Source organism: Ictalurus punctatus, chromosome 1, assembly GCF_001660625.3.
Source record: "Ictalurus punctatus breed USDA103 chromosome 1, Coco_2.0, whole genome shotgun sequence".
In the NCBI taxonomy this organism is placed as follows: Eukaryota; Metazoa; Chordata; class Actinopteri; order Siluriformes; family Ictaluridae; genus Ictalurus; species Ictalurus punctatus.
In genome coordinates, this window is record NC_030416.2 from 19,790,550 (window position 1) to 19,811,557 (window position 21,008).

The following is a 21,008-nucleotide window of genomic DNA, read 5'->3' on the forward strand; positions in this document are numbered from 1 at the left end:
ACATGTTCTGGTGCTGCAAAATGTACTAGACTCTTCGTGGCATATCTCGTATAGCGGTTAGGGAAGATGCTGGTTTAGCCAGAGTAATGGGGTGTTCACATACACAGCGACTCACAGTGACAGGAGAGCATTCATTTTCAATGAGAGTTGACAAGATGAGTGACGGTGACCATTGGTAACTAGATGTGTGAGTGTCCAGTGATGCAACAAAGTTGAGAAAAGATGAACTTTATGCAAATATGGCACGACTTGGTGCAGTGACTACCAATGGGAGTGAAGATAGTAGAGCGCACGTGATCCGAATTGCTTTGTGGATCCAGACAGTCCGGCGCATGAGCTTTTGCCACAGAGAAACAGAAACAGCAAACAGTACTCACTGCTTCTCCTTCATCTAGTATGATATGCACTGGTGAATTTTATACACAGTGGATATAAGAAGTCTACACACCTCTGTTAAAAATGGTTTCTTGCAAAACCATTCTAGATCAATCAAATTGTAAGGGCATCTCCTGTGCACAACCCGCTTCAGGTCACCCCACAGATTTTTAGTTAGAGTCAGGTCTGGGCTCTGGGCTGTGCCTAGGCCGTTCAAAAACACTGATGATCTTTTGGTTAAGCCATTCCTTTGTTGAACTGGATGTATGCTTTGGGGCACTGTCGTGCTGAAAGGTGAAATTCCTTTTCATCTTCAGCTTACTAGCAGACACCTGAAATTTTGCACTAAAATCGACTAGTATTTGTAGCTATTCATGATTCCACCTTGATAAAAGCCCCAGTTCTGGCTGAAGAAAAGCAGCCCTAAAGCATGATGCTGTCACCACCATGCTTCAAGAGGAGCATGGTGTACTTTTGGTGATGTGCTTTTTTTGCACCAAACATACCTTTTGGAATTATTGTACCTTTTGGATCTGGTCTCAGACCAGAACACATTTTTGCCACATGGTTTGGGGTCATTTAGTTGAGCTTGGGTGTTTTTTGCGAGAAAGGGCTTCCGCCTAGGCACCCTACCCCAAAGTCCAGACATGTGAAGAATATGAGAGATTGTTGTCACATGCACAGATTAATCAGTACTTGTCAGATATTCCATCAGCTCCTTTAATGTTGCTTAGCAGCCTCCCTGGTAAGATTTTCTCCTTTTATACATTTTGGAGAGATGACCTGTTCTTGGTGATGTCATGTACAGACCCCAAAGGTCTGTATTTGGGGTTAATCCGAATAATTTAATTGATGACAGCTGTATGATGATTACTTTTGAACATGAGATTGAACGTGAACAATAAATCATGGAAAAGGCTCCAATGTGATTTATCTTAATTAAAATTTTTGCCATAACAAAAACCTTGCGTTTTTGTTTTTTTTTTATATCCACTATTCAAATGCTCTCCCTCCAGAATATTTATTTTTAACGGCAAGAAAACGGTTTTGTTGTCATAAGTGGAATGCTAGTTGCACCACACACTGATAAACGTTACTATGGCAACGAGTAGTAGACCGCCTATTGGCAACTTCATAGTACAGCAACTGGTGGTGTGAACGTATAGTAAAAAGGAGTTTTCCCCTCTCGTCATCAGTATGTAGTTGACTAATTGTGTGGAGGTACAATAAAGGAGACCGTTAACTTACTTAAATATTCTGTAAGTTAACTCAGTGTCTTGAGGAAACACTGAGAACGGTTAAATGTGGAATGCTACGGCACACACCTATATTGAAGATAAAGTCTCACTTTGTGTACTTCATCCTGCCTAGAACAATGCACCTCCACACACTGCAGTGGATAAAATCTTAATGCTGTGTGCCATACTTGCCATTTTTAAACGTTCTTTATAATTATTTGAATATTATTTTATGAATTCCTTCAAAATTTTGAACAGTAATTTGGACTGAAATTCCCATTCATAATTGTAATAGGACAGCTAGTGCTCTTATCATTCATATAAACATGCTAGCATTGTAATCATTTGTGTTCTGTTATTTGACACATTATAACCAGACTACACAGCCCTCAAATCAACCCGTCACGTTGTCATGTATGGATGGATGTACATTACAAGACCTTACAAGAGCCTGATAAATATATAAGCAATTAAAATAAATAAATACATTTATTATTATTAAGTTTTTTTGTTTCCAAGTATATGAATTATTACAGCGTATGATGTCATTTTATGTATGGGTTTCACGCAAGTGGATAAATGGCATACATTTCAATTCAAACAGACTAACTGCTCCCAAAGCTCCTTAAAATGTATCCAGCAACAAACATGCTTTTACTCAGCTTGGCTTAATCTGGGAAGAGCTGCTTATTATTAAGTGGCTTTCTGCTACTTTTTTTAATCTAATGAGGTTGGATTTTAAGCACTTCTCTATGCTACAGTTCTTCTCCTGTGTACTCTCAGTCAAACAATGCACAGCTGGATATCGCTGAGCAACAGTAAATCAAAATACCAAATACCGACGAGTTATTTCTGTTGCTGGAGTAATTCATTCTCCACACTGGAATGCTGAACAGGCCAATTTTTCAGATATGCAGCTTACTAGCTGTAGCTTTCTGTACCATTAATCTCTGGCTTACTTCTGCATTCGCTAGTGAGTCAGGGGGAAAAATCTAACGGTTAGAGATGACAACGAGCTGATATCCAGTAATAGTATCAGGCAAATATCAGTAGAAAATGGTGGCTCAGATATCAGAATTAAAAAAGAAAAAAGATGAACAAATCCGATTTAATTCTGCAACGAATCCACCTGAAATATCACAAAGTGCTTATAGCGCAGTGTAACATAAAGCATCACAAAGTGAATCACAGGATGATAGCAGCCAAGGCTTCAGACTAATGACGTGCTTGGGAACATAAAAATAGTGTCAAATCTATTTTGGGATGTTTTCAGAACTTAATCTCTGTGAAATATATAAGGTTAAGAAGAAAAATTAAGAAACGGAAAACTGTGCCAGTGGGTTACTTGTAAAAAGAGCCACAGTGTACGTCAATGTGTCAACAGTCAGGATACTTTACTAACCGTGACTCAAGCGCTCCTCCCCATTCTTACTTCCATTAGTAGGCTAATCATGATTATTTATTCCACATAAAACAGTATAGGTGGCTTACCTGTTGCTTATTAGTCAGGATCAGAGCCATTGAAGGCATATTTTAGTGGCCTGGCATCAACTATGCAAAGCCTGATCAAATTCTGATGTGGTTAAGGTAGCCCTCATTAGCGGAGTCTCCTGAGTGGTGCAACAGAAGCAGTTTTTGCACATTTTATTGCGTTACAGATTTCATTTAAAATGGATTAAATACACTTTTTTGCCTTTAACCTACACACACACACACACACACACACACACACACACACACACAGCAACACATAATGATAAGCAAATACAACATTTCCTGTAGACTCCCGCAATCAAATTGTATTGAGACACAGATCTGGGCAAGGGTATGAACCCATTTCTAAAGCTTTGAATGTTTCCAGGAGCACAGTGAACTCCATCATTGTGGAGAAGTTTAGAACCACCAGGACCATCTGGCCAAACTCAGTAAACAGTTTAAAAGGACCTTGATTAGGAAGGTGAATAAGAACCTCATGGTCACTCTAACTGCACTTCAGAAGTCCTCTGCAGAGATGGGAGAATCTGCTAGAAGGACATTCATTTCAGAAATACTCCATCAATCTGTCCTTTATGCCGTAGGAAGCAGCTCCTGAGTAAAATGTCATATGTCAAGCACTTAAAGGACTCAGAGCATGAGGAAAAAAAATTCTCTGGGTTGATGAGACAACATAGTCTCTCTTTGGGCAGAACTCCAAGTGCTACATCTGGCAAAACCAGGTACTGCTCATCAACTGGCTAATACCATCCCTACGGTGAAGCAGGGTGGTGTGAACATCATGCTATGGCCGTGTTTCTCAGTGGGAGGGCCGGGAAACTGCTCAGAATTGGTGGAAAGATGAATGGAGCTAAATATAAGGAGGTCCTTAAAGAAAACCTGCTCCAGAGTGCACACAACCACAAAATGGGGCAATATTTCACCATTCAGCATGACAACAACCCAAGGCATACACCTAAGGCACTGCTGGTGTGGATTTGGGACAAGTCTTTGAACGTCTTTGTGTGGCCCAGCCAAAGCCCAGACTTGAACTCCATAGAACGTCTTGAGATGGTGAGCTCTGAAGATAGTAGATCATAGATGCTGCCCATTTAATCTGATTGGGCCTGAGAGGATCTGTCGGGAAGAACGGGAGAAGCTGTCCGAACCGAGGCGTGTAAAGCTTGTAGAGACGTACCCAAGAAGACTTGAAGCCCACAGTGTTTCTACAAAGTACAATGTGTCTGAAACACATATGAAAACCCGCACCCACACCGGATCATTCTGGATAAGATTGGACACCCCTGCTTTAAAGTGTATTTAACTCCTCAAAGGCAGAAACATGAAAAGGTGAACAATAAAACATTATACTCAGTAGTACATTTATATATGTTGAGATTTTTCAATTCTGTGCCAGATCATGATGCTACTCTTATATTTTTATATACCTGCCTTGCTTGTCTGAATAAATCTCTCTCTCACACACACACACACACAGGCAGTAAACAAACAAACAAAAAAAGAATTCGAAAAGGCAATCAAGCAGGATTAATTATGGATGTGTTTTTGCTTCGGTGCATCGTGCTAACAGCAGCCAACAGAAGTGGAAGTACGTAAGTAGAATGTAATCCCTATGTTTATTCAAACTTTTAACTGTAACTGTTTCAGGACTCTCAAAGTACTACAAGTGTCTTAAAGTAGGTCGATATTTTTGTGAGTTCTTGGAATATGAGTGGACTCGGGAGCTCTTTGTCTGCAGCCTTTACAGTAAAATGAGCACATAGTTTGAGTTAATGACTCTTGTTACTGTTACAAAGGACAGGCAGTGAACGCTCCTGACGCGCACGGTTTTAAATAACATCCACTCGTTTACAACATTCATAAGCGCTTCTGGAAATACATTAAGGTCATTAAACTTCATTAGGACAGGCAGAGACCGTACAGCCTAGAGCGGAGGAGACTGCCTCTGTCCATGCTGCTGAAAGATATCGTCGTTTACAACCAACAAAAGTCACATATAGTGTTACACGCATTCACATCTAGACAGTTAAGCTAAATGAGCATAGTGAGACTCACGTACAGAGGTATTCCACTTTTTGTTTGTTTTATTTTGCAGTCCAGATTACAAAATGACATAATTACTGTGAACAAATTAGTAGACCGAAAAAAAATATATTACACTGCTATCACCAAATTAATCACAAAGATAACTGTTCCCTATACATGTGCACCAGTTTCCGCTAAGAGATTTTGGTGCCGGCCAACATGTCCGGAAATGATCAAGTTTACAGGACAAACTAGAAAAAAAAATAAATAAAAATCTGGTCATCTCATTTGGGTGTTTGTTTTGCACTGTAACATTTTTGGACTATGGCTACGTTCACGCCGTGCCAGAATTACTGTAATTACTAGATAACAACCACGACATTCTACTCAATTATACAAATTATTACACAGAAATATTACAAGAAAACTACTGAACTACGTTTTATTGCTGAAGCCGCAGCCATTTTGAGCGTTTCCACGTGACGTTGCAGTGGTCAAGCGGTACAAGTCAGAGCTCAGAGAAAATTCCTAGTTTGCAAGTTGTAATTACGAGTTCTACAAAGACGTGAACACTTTTCACAAGATAATTACGGCATGGTGTGAACACAGCTTATGCCGGGATAATGATGACAAAGCAATCAAGTCAAATGAGTTCATTACATTTTCTTTTCCACACTTCTCAAATTAACAAACTGCAGTCATGGAATAAGTTGTGCAGTTGCGAACGTACTTTGTCTAAAATATGTCTGACATTGTGTCCGACAGTTTTAGATTCTATCAGAAGTTTTAATGGTCAAAACCCCGTATTTACCAGCTAACAGAAACTCTTCTTTATATATATATATATATATATATATATATATATATATATAAAAAAATTGCATGTAGAATTCTACCTCAGTGCCTGAAGGAGCTCGTCCACATATTTATTCACAAAAATTAAGAAGGCTTTTAGTGGTGTGATGAGGGGAGGGTAGTCCATGTGATTCATTAGTTAAAAAGGGTCTCTAATAAATTCCCCACTTTTAATGTTCCACACAGCTATTAAAGGCACGCCTAGCCACCATGTCCCTGATGCCCATTATAGCTTTCAATAAATGACAATCACGATGCGCTTAAAAAGAACAACAGAGAGGCTTCTCCGGTTTGCCTTTGGAAAGCCTCTAATAGCATGTAAAGACTTATTAGCTGCTCCGACGTGACACTTTAGAAGAACAAGGCACTTTGTTTCAGAGTTGCAAGAGCTTTACTAAATGAGCAGAGCTGCTGCTCCTTTTCTGTTAATTTGCACAACTCGGCTTAAGGGCCTGCATATCAATCTTCATCAGGCCCAAAGAGGAGAGCAAATCTGCTTAAGCTGCAGGCGAATACACATCACCACAAAGATAAAGTTTCTCAAAAGCAGAAGTATATCGTGCTGAAACCTAAGCAAGAATCTCGTTTCAGGCGTGATTTGTCTTTTTGCCATTCCGCTGGAAATGACTTCTGTATCACCGAGCTCAGGGCTAAAGGCGTATTTTAGACGGTGCTGTAGCGGAACAGAATATTTCTCACTGTTTTAAGGAAAACTGAATATTCATGTCGGCCAACACTTGGTAAACCTTTTCCAATTTCTTAGCAAACAAAAACCCATGGTATCTTGCAACAAAACATAATTGTAAAACAAACAGTACGATTAACTGGGGGGGGGGGGTCTCCAGACTGCATTTGAACAATGTATTATCTCATTTATAACATATGTCAAAAGGAATGGGCATAAATTTGACAAACAATCTTGGAGATCTTGAACTCAGGACTAGAGAGAATCCTAGCAAGCAGAGAGCACAGCCAGAAACTGGCCATGAAAACCCTGGCATGTTGGTGGAGTTGACAGCTTCATGCTGCATAAATGATAAAACATGTAGCTGTTGGACTGATCCTCAACTGCAATCTGCAGAAATGTTTGGGTTCATGAGCAAACAGCAGAGTGTATTACTATAAACAATTGTTACAAAATCAATAAAAGCTCTCCAGTCGATCCGTGTTTATATTTTGTCTCATAGAGGAACTGTTTTGCTCATAGAAACATCTCTTTTTTTTTAATGTTCTCTTTTTCGCTAACTAGTTTTTGAGTAGTTAGCTGGAGAGTTTGGGGATAAGGCTTGTTTATAAAGATGGCTGATCACTGGAACAGGGGATAGGGCGCTGTTGATGATGTGTTGGACGCAGAAAACAAACACATAGCTGAGAACCTCGCAAACAAATTATCCAGACTGAAGTCGCTGGCATATGATATTGACAAGGAGGCTGAAGAACAGAATTCATACTTGGATGGCATGGACTCGAACTTTCTCAGTGCAATCGGACTGTTAACAGGCAGCGTGAAGAGGTTTTCCACGATGGTCCGCTCTGGCCAAGATAACCGCAAGATCCTGTGCTACGTATCGCTCATCTTCCAGGTGTATTAAAGTTGATTAGAACTGAAAGCTCCTTGGTGTGAATCCTTTTTATCCTGTACTGAGATGCTTGCTAATTACTATAGTGATGTAAACAGGCTTTGATTGCAATATATTCCATAAATGATGTAATGAAATAAAGATTTTAAAGAGATTATTTTAATTCTTGGAAATCCTAAGGAATGACATAAGACTATTTAAAATAATGTAAGAACTAAATGCTTTATAACTGAACTTTGTTTCTACTAATTGTCTTGTATGTAACTAAGTATAGAAATATCTGTATTGTTTCTTCTTATTATCATTCTTAAGGATATTTCTAATGTTTTCTTCAGTATAATAAAAAAAAATTCACAAAAAAAAAAAAAGCTCTCCAGTCCAGTTCATGTCCACATTATGCTTAATGACGATAGTTTTGTGAATCGCTGACAGATTCAACCCATCACGATGGCCATCAAGTTGGTATAAACATCTGCCGGAAAATGTGCTGTCTGCAGCTTTAAGACTGACAAAATGAACTGTGTTGTACCTCCTAAAGCGTGTTTCCTTTTCTCCTATTGTGTATCCTATACACAGCTTAATCAGTCTGTACATCGCAAAATTTGTGATGCAACTTGTAAAACTACTTGAATTGGCGAAATTGCAGTTGCATGAAATTATTCTGCACGCTCGTGTTCAGTGATGTTTATTACTAAATGAGACCGTTTAGCTGTACTCGTGTGTGCTGAACATGAGTACAGCTAAAATCTTGATGCAGTTTGAATCTAAAATCTAATCAGGTCTAGGGCTGCAACTAATGATTTTTTTCATAATCGATTAGTTGGCAGATTATTTTTTATTTAATTATTATTATTTTCGATTAATCGATTGATCAGATGGGGGGGGGGGGGGGGGGGGGGCAAACTTTCAGGTTAGTAAAAAACTAATGTGTTCCATTTGAGATGATATTACCTTACTAAAATTCACACACTAGACCAGTGATTCTCAACTTTTTGTGAACCCCTAGCACAGGGGGTCCCAAACTTTTCCAGGGCAAGGCCCCCCAAATGGCATTAACATTTGATTGAGGCCCTCTTTTAGCAAGATGTCTTTAAAACACATTAAAAATACAGACCTCTGAAAATCTCCCCCTTTTTTTATTAATAATTACATCTTACATAACATTACATTAGGAATTGATTGTGTGTGTGTGTGTGTGTGTGTGGTTGTCTGAGAGTGAGAAAGAGAAAACATATTAGTGGGAGGGATGGGCACACCAAATTGTTGAGGCCCCCCGGGCGCCCCCTGGCGGCCCCCACTTTGAAAACCACTGCCCTGACAAATTTCGAACAATCCACAAAGACCCCCTCACTCCACAACAATTATAGGCTATATATTAAACAATCATTTCTATGCATGTTGCTTTCTTTTATTAATATTTAACATTAATAATATTAACATGAAAATTGAATCAAAACATTTCAAGATACAATTTTTTACATTTTATTGTTGGTGTGACATTTAATTTGAGTCTCTGAATTATCCTTTGTTTATTTTATCCATCAATACGACACTTGAACTTGCCTACCACTCATAGGTTTTTGCAAATTATCATTTCATTTGTAAACAAATTTTAAATAAATCCATCAAGGAATGATCGTCAACTCAGTTAACGTGATATTTGCAAATAACCAAATTGATTTATTTTAAAACATATCATTTTAATATGTTTTGATGCATTTAATAATAACAATAATATTTTTTATATATATTATATATATATATATATATATAAAATTTAAAACATTTAAAACTTTCCTATGGACCACTGCAATTACTAGACGGTAGTGCAGAGTGCATTAGTCTAAGTGTATAGTGTAATTGTATAGAACGTCATTTGGGACACAACTTTAGAATTTACTCTTCGAAGCGTGTTTTCGGAACAGAAGTAAGGTAATGAGAAAATGTACCGCACGCAGACCGACTAATCAATAATGAGATTCGTTAACAATTTTCATAATCGACTTTTGTCGATTTTATCAATTAGTTGTTGCAACTGTAATCAGGTCATTTGCTGGTTACAATAACGCCATATAAATCATACAAACATGCAACCACTCGTTCTTGTAACATAGCACGAATGAAAATCTATGATGGAAGCACAGGCACACGGAAGGACTGATGGCAGATAGAAGTCAGTGCAAATCTACCGAAAACAAATGTGCCTCTTTCCTGTCTTGTTTCTTTTTCATTTCAGTGAGTTGGCTTTTTTGCTGGGAGAATATTATTCATGTATGTTTCTGACTGCTGAAAAAGCAGAAAAGTGCATTTTCCCTCCATAACGCCTCTGCTAGAAGCTTTTGTCTGCTCATACAGGTGAGCGTCTAATGTTCACACAGGGAATTGCTGGATTTCATGGCTGAGGCACTGTTTTGAATGCAGATTGTATCTGACAGCCTGTGTGGTGACCTGTGTCTTTCCTCCCTGTCACATAAGCATATGCACCTGAGCCTCAACCAACAAACAGAACAGATACAACAAGCATGTAAGAGGCATGACTAATTAGTCCACCCAAAGCCCAAAATTCACAGATCGTTGCGTCACACTCCGTGATCCTGTGAATTGTGCCCTGTAACAAACCCACCAACACAAGCCAGTCATTAAGATTAGAATAGAAGTGCAACAGTGTGCAGAGAAAGGAAAGGATACACACTGCACCTAAGGTCATCGCCTACTGAGGCACAAAGGAGGCTGAGACTCTGTAGTCAGTGGCCCCCTATAGGCTAAGGCTTTTTAAGACTTTTTAAAGAACCCGATGATCTAAAGTACAGGTTGAGCTCAAAGAGTGCAAGAAAGGTTTCATTTACAGCAAACATTTTTCACTAGTACCACTCCAATTATACAGTCTGCTCTCAGCCTCCCACTCCGTAGACAAAGGAGTGTGTACAGGAACCACACCACTCAGCCTTAGACTTATTTTCACACAATTTTCCAGTGACTTAAATAATCATTTACAGTGGCGGGAAAAAAAGTAAACAGCGCTGCAGAATAGGGACACAACCAAATGCAAATACATTATTCAGATTAAAGGGATAATGTGACCTAAACTGATACAAATACAGATATGAATACACAGATAAGAATGCTTGCAAGAAAGGTTCATAGAGCATCTGGCTGGGATTAGAGATCATGCAAGATGCAACAAAAAGGTCAGGAGGTGTTTACTTTCATGCAGCTTGTGGGACAAATAATGACCTCATTCATTAACCTGAACATGATACATTTACAGCATTCGTTGTTTAGAGATGTAAACAAGTAGGAACACATTATTCAGAATGAACAGATACAAATAGGAGGTGCAGAAATATATCTATTTTTTGTTCTACTGTCCATGATTTGCTTCAGTAGCCTGATCTAAACACTGCTTTAATAAACACCAAAATAAAACCCTATTTCTATACAAACTGAAATCTGCTTTTATTAAAAGAGCTGCTGCTCCATATAGATCCAAGCAGAACACTCACTAGGCACAGGCCAGCATATCTCTGCTGGGTCTCCATGTACAACCCCAATTCCGAAAAGGTTGGGACAGTATGGAAAATGCTAATAAAAACAAAGTGGAGTGATTTGTAAATATACTTTTACTTGTATTTAAACAAAAAAATATATAAAGACAAGTTATTTGATGTTTTACCTAATCAACTGCATAGTTTTTTTTTTGTTTGTTTTTTTTTTAAGATAAAGGTTTATTTTGAAATTGATGCATGCAACACATTCCAAAAAAGTTGGGACAAGAGCAATTTAGGACTAATAGCGATGTGACAAGTTGAAATAAGAAGGTGATGTGAAACAGGTGAGGCAATCGTCTAATCATAGTATACAAGGAGTCTCCGAAAAAGGCTTAGTCCTTCAAGAGCAAGGATGAGTCGAGGCTCACCAAACTGCCAACAAATGCGTTATAATTAAAAGATTCAAAGAATCCGGTCAGATCTCAGTGGGTAAAAAAACTTTAATGGATATCCTGACTTGAGTTCAGGAATACTTTGGTAAACCTTTGTCAGGGAACACCATTCGCCGCTGCATCCACCCATGCAAGTTAAGGCTTTATTATGCAAAACAGAAGCCATACATCAACTCTGTCCTGACTTGCCGCTGACTTCTCTGGGCTATTTCTCATGTGAGATGGAGAGTAGAACAGTGGAATTGCGTTTTGTGGTCTAATGAGTCAATATTCCAAATATTTTTGGACAAAACAGCCATCAAGGACCATCCAAGCTGTCATCAGTGTCAGGTCCAAAAGACAGCATCTGTTATGGTATGGGGGTGTGTCAGTGCACATGGCACAGGTAACTTGCACATCTATGAGGGCACCATTAATGTAGAAAGATATGTACATATTTTGGAGCAACATACAGTTACAAGTATTCAACCCCCATTGCAAATCAGGTTCATTGTCAAAATTTACAGACTTTCAGCTGTTTGCAATGCACAAATCAAACAAAAAGCAATTAAAATACTTCAGCACAACAAATGCTTCAAGTGGTTTCCCCCAATTCAACTGAAAATGTAACTTATGACTTCTCCAGTTTCAAAATTAAGTCATCTAGAGAAGACTTTTAGTGACAGATATTACAGAACATGTCTCTCAAAGATAATAACACTAGTCTGCACCTGATACAATAAAAAATAATCCATAGAACTCATTACACAGGTCATAGGATGTATAGAATGGGCTTCAAGGAATCAGACATTTGCATGCAGTGCACAGAAAATAAACCAGATAATTACATACATGTGGGACTGCACACCAGTTAAGCGGTTCTGGAAACAAATCACTGAGGATATATCTTGTTTTCTAAATAGCATCATCCCAATTTCCCCTTCACTTTGCCTACTTGGAGATACATCTGGGATCAACATTACAAAGGAAAACACAATAGTCCTCCGTACAGTGTTAACCATCACCAAGAAAACAATACTAACAAATTGGAAATCAAAGAACAATATTAATATCACACAATGGAAAAACCTAATAATTGACTATATAACAATGGAAAAACTATCTGCCTCCATCAAAAATAAAACGTTCAAATTTAACTCTATTTGGACACCACTGATCACCTACATACACCAGGGAATCACCTTGCAATAGCCAACAATAAAGCGTCTACAGATCAACCACAGAATGAAAGCCATACCACACATCTCAAACAGGATGCACACAAACACACGTAAATAAATGAAACATACATGCATACAACACAAGAATCCAAAGTTGGTGTTATACATATTAATTAACTCAACTAACATTTCAAATATTACACTTTGCTCATCCTTCACACACTTTCCCCTCATAGCACCCCACCCCCCGCCGCCGACATCGCCATCGCTTTGATGGCTACTGTCTTGTCTTGTCTACTACTCCATCTTAATAACTGTCCTCTCCATGTCCTGCACCCATCACTCACCCATACTAACCTTTAAATACAAAGTACAACACATCTGAAAACATGAATAAAATAAAATAATTAAAAAGTCTTAATGGTCCCCCAAAGTGAGGGGTGGCGAGGGAGGACCAAAAAAAAAAAACAAACCATGACCACAAGTTTGTGGACAACTGACATCTCATTCCAGATTTAGTCCCCGTTTGCCATTATAACATCAACTCTTCTGGGAAGGCTCTCCACTACATTTTGGAGTGTGACTGTGGGGATTTGATCATTCAGCCACAAGAGCATTAGTGAAGTCATGGTGAGGAAGCATAGTGAGCATTCAGTAATCCAGTTCATCCCAAAGGTGTTCAGTGGGGTTGAGGTCAGGGCTTTGTGTAGGCCACTTGAGTTCTTCCACACCAACCCTGGCAAACCATGTCTTCATAGACCTCACTTTGTGCACGGGGGCATTGTCATGGTTGCACATGTTTGGGTCCTTTAATTCCAGCAAAGGGGAATTTAAATGCTACAACAGCATACAAAGGTATTCTAGATAATTTTGTGCTTCAAACTTCATGGTAACAGTTTGGGGAAGACTCACAAATGGGAGTAATGGTCAGGTGTCCACAAACCTTTGCCCATGTAGTGGATAAATAAAACCTAAAAACTCAGGTAATTGTGTTATTATTAGGTGGCTATTATTGTCAACTATAATCAGTTCCCTGATTTTGGAAAGACAATTGTTTTGAAAGACAGTTCCCTAACTTACTCAGTCACTAAACATAGAAAGCTTGCAAGAAAGCTCCACAGGGGGTCTGATTGAGACCGATTATGAAATTGATGGCTGAAGCTGAGGAACTGTAGAAGTTCAGGACACAAATAAACTTATGTTCTGCAACTGGAAATTACTGTATTATTATTTTCTGAATAAAATCGTGACTTCCCAGCAGCTCTATTTCTTGATCACGTATTTCTGGGGACACAGTGACAGCGAGCCAGACCACTCCCACTTCTGGTCCAAATTCAAATACAGATAGGTATATTTGGAGCACCAAACATATATACATAGTGGCACTGTGTTACACCCTTACTACACAGCATGAGACAACAGGAAAAAGCATGAGATGCTAACATGTAGGAGACTGAAACATCTGTTTACTACAACAAATCTGAAAAGCCGAGACAAGCCATGTTTACATGCAGCCTTCTAATCTGATACATGAATCCGAATAGAAAATCTCATGTGTACATATTAACATAATAGAATATACAGTTTAAGGCCAATCTGAACAACATTTCAATTCAGATGAGCGACCTTTTTTAATACTCCATTCAATAGAAGAATAATAGACGTGTAAATCTTTCACATGTGAATCTGTGTGCCATTGTGTGTGTGTGTGCGCGCACGCATTTGAGTACTGAGTCATGCACTGACCAATACAGCAAACAATCCATGTTACACATGATTTAAAAATAACTGACATGTTGGACAGACTATAATTTTGTAAAGCTGGCCAAGTGTTACAGAACTCATAAATCATTTATATGATAAAAATGTTTTTTTTTTTGTTTTTTTTCGAAAAACCCTTTGGGGCATCTATTTCTTATGTATTTATTCTGAGACCATATATTTGAATGTTTATAATAAAGGCAATATATCAGCTTTAATGGTTGGGAGAGTGTACATTTCTATACTGAACTGCTGGGCGAATATAAAACTTTACTCTGGCCTCAATTCTATTTGATGTCTCTTTAATAAGGACATTCCCACCACCGTGCTAGTGAGTTCTCTAATCTGATTGGTCAGAATGTGTGGAATAATTTTCTGTAACAGCAAGGCTCTGACAAAAGTGCTGACCCAAAGGTACATCACAGGTTTATATTAATGCGCTTGTTCTAATAGGATGTCGTTTCTATTATATATATATATATATATATATATATATATATATATATATATATATATATATATATATATATATATATATATATAACAGCTCATAATCTAAGAGTAATAATAAACAGATTAAATGATAAAGGTAAAGATATCATGCACAGAGGGTGAAACAAAATTTAAAAAAATAAAAAAAACGTGACATACATTATAAGACATTCGTTAAATACGGCAACACTTGCACTGAGCAAAATGGAAATTATGCAGAAACAATACACTTTTGTGGCACCTAGTTACAATAAACAATGCAAAAAAAATAAATAAGATTTTCATTTGCCTCACCCTCATATACAATCATTAATCATGGTGATTTCTGTAAGAAGGTGATTATTTAATATTTATGAAAGGAGTCACACTAGGACTCAGAGCATCACACTATCCTGTTATTGATTATCTCCTGTAACAGCGTGCCCCATTGGGTTTTATTCCTCACTTAGAGGACATTTACTCTAGACAGACTTTATTTACTCTGTCAAAGAAAACAACAAAGCGACTGAAAGCTCAGCTAACATCCTAAACTAACACAGTCAGGACTCTTTCTCCTTGCTGCTATGGTAACATTTACACTCCAAGTCGCTCTTCACATGAAAGTTACATCTAAACTGAGAGTGCCAAGTTTCGAAGGCATAACGATCCATCTGAAATCTGCTATCCAAATGAATTTATGCTTTTCTTCATAGATGAAAACCTCCGCATGTTAACATGCTGCTGAGACAAGTCAAGAGATGGAGAGGTGTAGAGTGAAATGAAGAGTGGAAAACAAAACTAAACACACAAACCTCATCAAGCTCTGTGATGTAAACAGGCTTCTCCTGGAAGCCGATAGGCATGGGCTCGTTGGGTGGAATCTCAACCTGTTCAAACATCTTATTATTCTCTCTCCGGATGCTCTCAGGCAGCAGCATCTGAAAACAAAAATGCACAAACAAGTACAACAGCAGCCAGCTGCATTAGCCAAAACCAGTTGCAATTTACCACCGGGCAAAGTGACAGAACCATTAACGTCCATTAGCTCCCCACAAACCCCAACAAACTCAAACACTCCTAACTGCAGCCAAGGCCAGCCATCAGCCTCCAAAACCACCGCAGCAGCATGTGTCAGGCTGGCCTCGGCCATCTTTCACCTTTCCACCACAAATAATCTGATGGAAGCTGTTGAAAGAGATTTTTTAACAAACACACAAGCAAACACACCTATGTTCTCAGTGCTACTTGCTCTAAATAGCACATGTTTTCCCAAACATACAAAAAAAAAGTGTTTATGCAAACTGTTTACATTGTAAGAATGCATTTAAGGAATTAAAAGATATTATGGCCTAGGCTGATAAAACCAAGTGACGGGTAACCTACTCAGGGAAGATTCAGAGCTTTATAAACGATTTAAATTTGACATTTTTCACAGCCTCTTAAACGATTAAAGCTACACCTTACCTTGGAGCCTCCGATGAAGGCAGAGGTCTTGGTGGCCTCAGCATACGCGTCGTAGACATTAGGGTAGTGAATGCGCTCATATTCCCTCTGATGTCCTAACACTGGGGAACGCCGTGCGGTCAGCAACGCCTGCTCTCTATGGAGACCCACACACACACACACACACACACACACACACACACACACACACACACAATCGTCAGAGGCCAATCACTCCTGGTGAACAGTGAACGGAAAAGATATTATGATGAAATAGGTGTGAATGTCACAGAATTGACATTACAATTAACTGATAAGTGCAGCTTCCATACTATCCAAACAATCTAAAATGATAATGTTATACCTGATACGCATGCCAGAGTTCCCGTTAGGCAGTAAATACCATTTATTTGACCATTAAACATTCCCAATATCAGATCAAATCAAAAATTGCCGAACACGATGTCCGGTAAAAATAACTAAATAAGGTCTCTGTTTGCGCAATTTTTTTTTTTCTTCATGATTCTCCTGATTGGCTTGCTATTATATCCTTGATACGTAGCTTACATGTATGTATGCGCGTGGTTTCACGTGCTTCTGTGCCATGAAAAAAAAATAAATCGCAGAAAATAGTCATAAAAATGAAGAAATGCAGTATGTTATTTGGAATTGTGTGAAAAAGAAAAGGTAATAAACTCTTATCTTTCATATGACTTGATTGATTTGTTATTATTATCCCACATATACTGCGCAGAGTCCAAAATGTTACAATGCAAAATAAACACAGAAATGAAGTGACCGGATTTTATCCAGTTTGTCCGTTAAAGTTTATCGTTCCCGGACACCTTGGCTGACACCAAAAATTTTTTGCGGAAACACTGACGCATACCTAGCATCTGTAACTTGTCAAGCAACACGCTCTCACAATTTAAAAGTTTTTTTTCCAACTTTTTCGGAATTGGGGCTGCAGCTAATTTCTTTCACAAAATAAAAAATGTACATGTTTTGTACAGGGTATGCCAGAAAGAGATTTTGCTCTGGTGTTTGTAAACCACTCTTAGTGTAAAGCAGTTAACATCCCATAATTATAAAGCATCTGAAAAGCAACAGAAATATCTAGCTAACTAGTTAACATTAATAGACATATCCATCCATTTTCTGTTCCGCTTACCCTATACAGGATCACGGGGAGCCCGGAGCCTATCCCAGGGGACTCGGGACACAAAGTAGCCAATTGCAGGTGGCTGTGATTTCATCTATGTCGAAGCAGGCAGACAGCGGTATCCTCCATGTGTGGTAGGAGCATAATTATTTGTAGCTAACTACTCCCAAACTGTGGATGCCTTCTGTCTGAGTGTACTAACATTATACTGAGTGATTGTGAAAATCTAGTAAAAAAAAAAAAAAAAAAAATCCCTTGTTTTTATTAATGGTAACAAAGCTGGAAGTGGTAACTCATTTATCTCCTCAATAAAAAGTTCTTTAACCGCTACCACCATTGCAGCTGCCACTGGAAACCACACACACACGCGCACACCCCCCCCTCTACCCTACTGGATGACCACAGAGTTGTATAGTGACACAAATGTTCACATTCAATACAGCCTTTGAACTCGGTGGTTTAACTTCTCGTCTCTGCACTTGCAATGTGCTTCACTTTGAACAAGGCCACTTTGGTGTCAGTGAATCTCTTTAGAGAACTGATACAGAAAGAAAACACTTTCATCTCCCTTTATAACACCTTCCAGGGAAAAAGCCTATTGTGTCTTCTCAGATTCCACAGTGTAAGTTACCTAGCTAATAACTGCGCCTACATAGCATGTAAACCCAAGCAAAGAGGAAACACTGATACTCCTCAAATTGCATTGTATAATGCTTTTCCCCTCTTCAATGAACACACTCTGATTAAAAATATACAGAGGTGTCTGTTTCTATAATAAAAGGAGGATCAGAGGGTCCAGAGAAAAAGAGAAAGAGAGAGAGAGAGAGAGAGAGAGAGAGAGAGTGAGAGAGAGAGAGAGAGAGAGTGAGTGAGGAAGTGATCATATGGTTACCTCTGCAGTCTCAGCTCCTTAGGGTCAAAATTAAAAAACGCTTCTGACAGTTCGCTCTCATCTCCTCGTTTCTCTTTCTTCCTCTCCCTTTTCTCCTCCCGACGGTAGAGTTTCATCATCTGTCTCTCCTGTTCAGACTGAATGGTAACCTGACAGCCATATGTGGGTTTAGCAGATTCCACATTTTTAAGCATCCCATCTGCAAAAACAAAAAGCCACTTCAATACACAGTACGAAATCATGCAATCGCCAATTCTTTGTCTCGTTCATGAAACTGACTCTCTAGGAAAAGTCACTTGCCTATAACATATTCCCAACAATGTTGTTACAAGGTAATAGCTCCATGATTACAGCAAAACACATTATGTAATATAATAAAAGTAAATGCACCAGACGACAACAGTGAAGGCAGGAGCTGCTGTATGGTTTTTACTGGTAGCTTTACTGTTCATACCAGGCTTCCTTACTCACAATGAAATACCCTTGTGTAAATGTTTTAATATTCATTATACAACAGTTAGTTGTATAATGAAATCCACTAATTTGATTGGTCAAGCAGTGTTCCAAGAGTGTTCATATTTCCTATAAGCGCACTGGGACGTTTCAGGGTCTAAATCCACTAATTTGATTGGTCAAGCAGTGTTCCAAGAGTGTATATATTTCCTATAAGCGCACTGGGACGTTTCAGGGTCTAAATCCACTAATTTGATTGGTCAAGCAGTGTTCCAAGAGTGTATATATTTCCTATAAGCGCACTGGGACGTTTCAGGGTCTAAATCCACTAATTTGATTGGTCAAGCAGTGTTCCAAGAGTGTATATATTTCCTATAAGCGCACTGGGACGTTTCAGGGTCTGTATCACTCTGCTTGTCTGTGTTCACATGTTTACAGGGTCAGCCATGAGATTTTGGTTAAAGGCCTTCCTCAAGGGCTCAACAGTGGCAGCTTGGAAGTGCTGGGGCTTGAACCCCCAACCATCAGATCAGTAACCCAGAGCCTTATCCACTGAGCCACCACAGAACCAACAAAAAAATTGACCATATTGTGTCCAAAATTTCACTTACTTGAAATTAATTTCTTTTTTCTAGAACTAATTGGATAAAACAATATTGTGTGGTTATACTGAATATCAGCACAGCTGTGATTAGCTATAGCACTTACCCTGCGGGCTCGTGTCTACGGCTGAATCACAGTCGTGCTGCTATTCAGTATAACCGCACTCTTGGTAGTGTGATATTGTTTTAAAAATATTCACGCAAACAGAATTTATTTACCTTTACTCTGAGAACGAAAATCGTTCTTTCATCATGTTTTAATTAATAGTAGTTTCTCTCAAGCACGCCAAAAAAATATTCAGGACTGCTGCTGGCACACTATTTTGCGTTGATGGATTGTCATCAACCCAGCAGTAAAACTCTGCTGTGCTTGTTACACTCGTCAAGCACCGCACACCCTACCCAATGTTTACTGCCTCGATTTTACTCAGCTTTCAAAATCGTTCTTTTTTATATTCATAACATCAGCTGTGCATCGAGACGTACAAAACGGCATGAAAACTCTTGATCAACATCATCCCCCAAAGCCAGATGCTCAGATCTCAAGTGTCCTCAAGGTGTCACAGGAAACTGAGTGAGTGAGTGAGTGTGTGTCAGTGTGCGTGTTATTCACTAGCCACTCCAGTTCCACATCTTTCCAGATGTGCTATCGCTGACCTGGCTGATCTAACCAGCCACAATCTAACGCAGCAACATTGGTCTTGGTTTAATTGACGCTGTTAGCTCGTACCTGCTCACTATGACATCTTTGTCTCATCCACTTAAAATCACTTTCATTCATTCTCAGTGTGTTCAAAGCCTAGATTCAAGGCAACAGATTCAACCTTAATAAAGCCACTTCATATCAGCGAGAAACAAACACGTAAACTACACTAGAGATTGACAGCAGTTAAATATTTTAAATATAATTTTTTCTCCTAGATAAATGTATTTGAGGAAAGAATATATCCAAAAATATCAGACAATAACAGGATTGGTGAGAGTGTGAAATTACCCAAGTCTGCGAGCAGGAAAGCCTACTTATTTTCTATTAAATTAGCCAAACCATCAGTGATATGTTGACATTGCTCGAATGGAAGGCCTGGAAGGAATAATCCCTAATCTCATTGACTCTCTGGGAGAGGCAGGTGAAGCAGTCTGGCCCCAAGACAGTAAAAAAAAAAAAAAAAACTACAGCAACCCAGCATTTTGCTGTAACAGGAGAAGGAGAGATATGAAATATAACCCAGTCAACAATATTGCTGCAATATCAGCTGCTCAGACACAAAACACATGAATATGACACAAATTCACAGAAAACACTACAGTAAACATAGTTGAAAGCAGGTTATTGTGTTATGGGTGTTACGGTACAGCAGTATGACGATATATCATGAAAAAAAATCTAAAATATTAACACAATTATGGTGCTATATCAGTTTTATATTACAGAATCCTATTCTACCCGTGTTAGGACACCTCAAAATGAGCTCCCAGGTGGCGAAACAGAAAAGTATTCGTCTTATCATCAGGAGGCAGCCGAGTTCAAATCCTGATGACACCACAGTCATCAAAGAG

General features: G+C 38.7%; 1 protein-coding gene across 3 annotated transcripts in view; it reads right to left on the minus strand.

Moving 5' to 3' along the window:
- Positions 1–21,008, minus strand: part of ascc3 (activating signal cointegrator 1 complex subunit 3) — a 174,928-nt gene that overhangs the window by 125,929 nt on the left and 27,991 nt on the right. For all 3 annotated transcript variants that reach the window (XM_017475083.3, XM_053682473.1, XM_053682474.1), the window contains exons 6-8: positions 18,397–18,595; positions 16,364–16,499; positions 15,712–15,837 (exon numbers count right to left, since the gene is read on the minus strand). In XM_017475083.3, the coding sequence (XP_017330572.1) occupies positions 15,712–15,837; positions 16,364–16,499; positions 18,397–18,595 (461 nt within the window). The remainder of the gene's footprint in view (positions 1–15,711; positions 15,838–16,363; positions 16,500–18,396; positions 18,596–21,008) is intronic.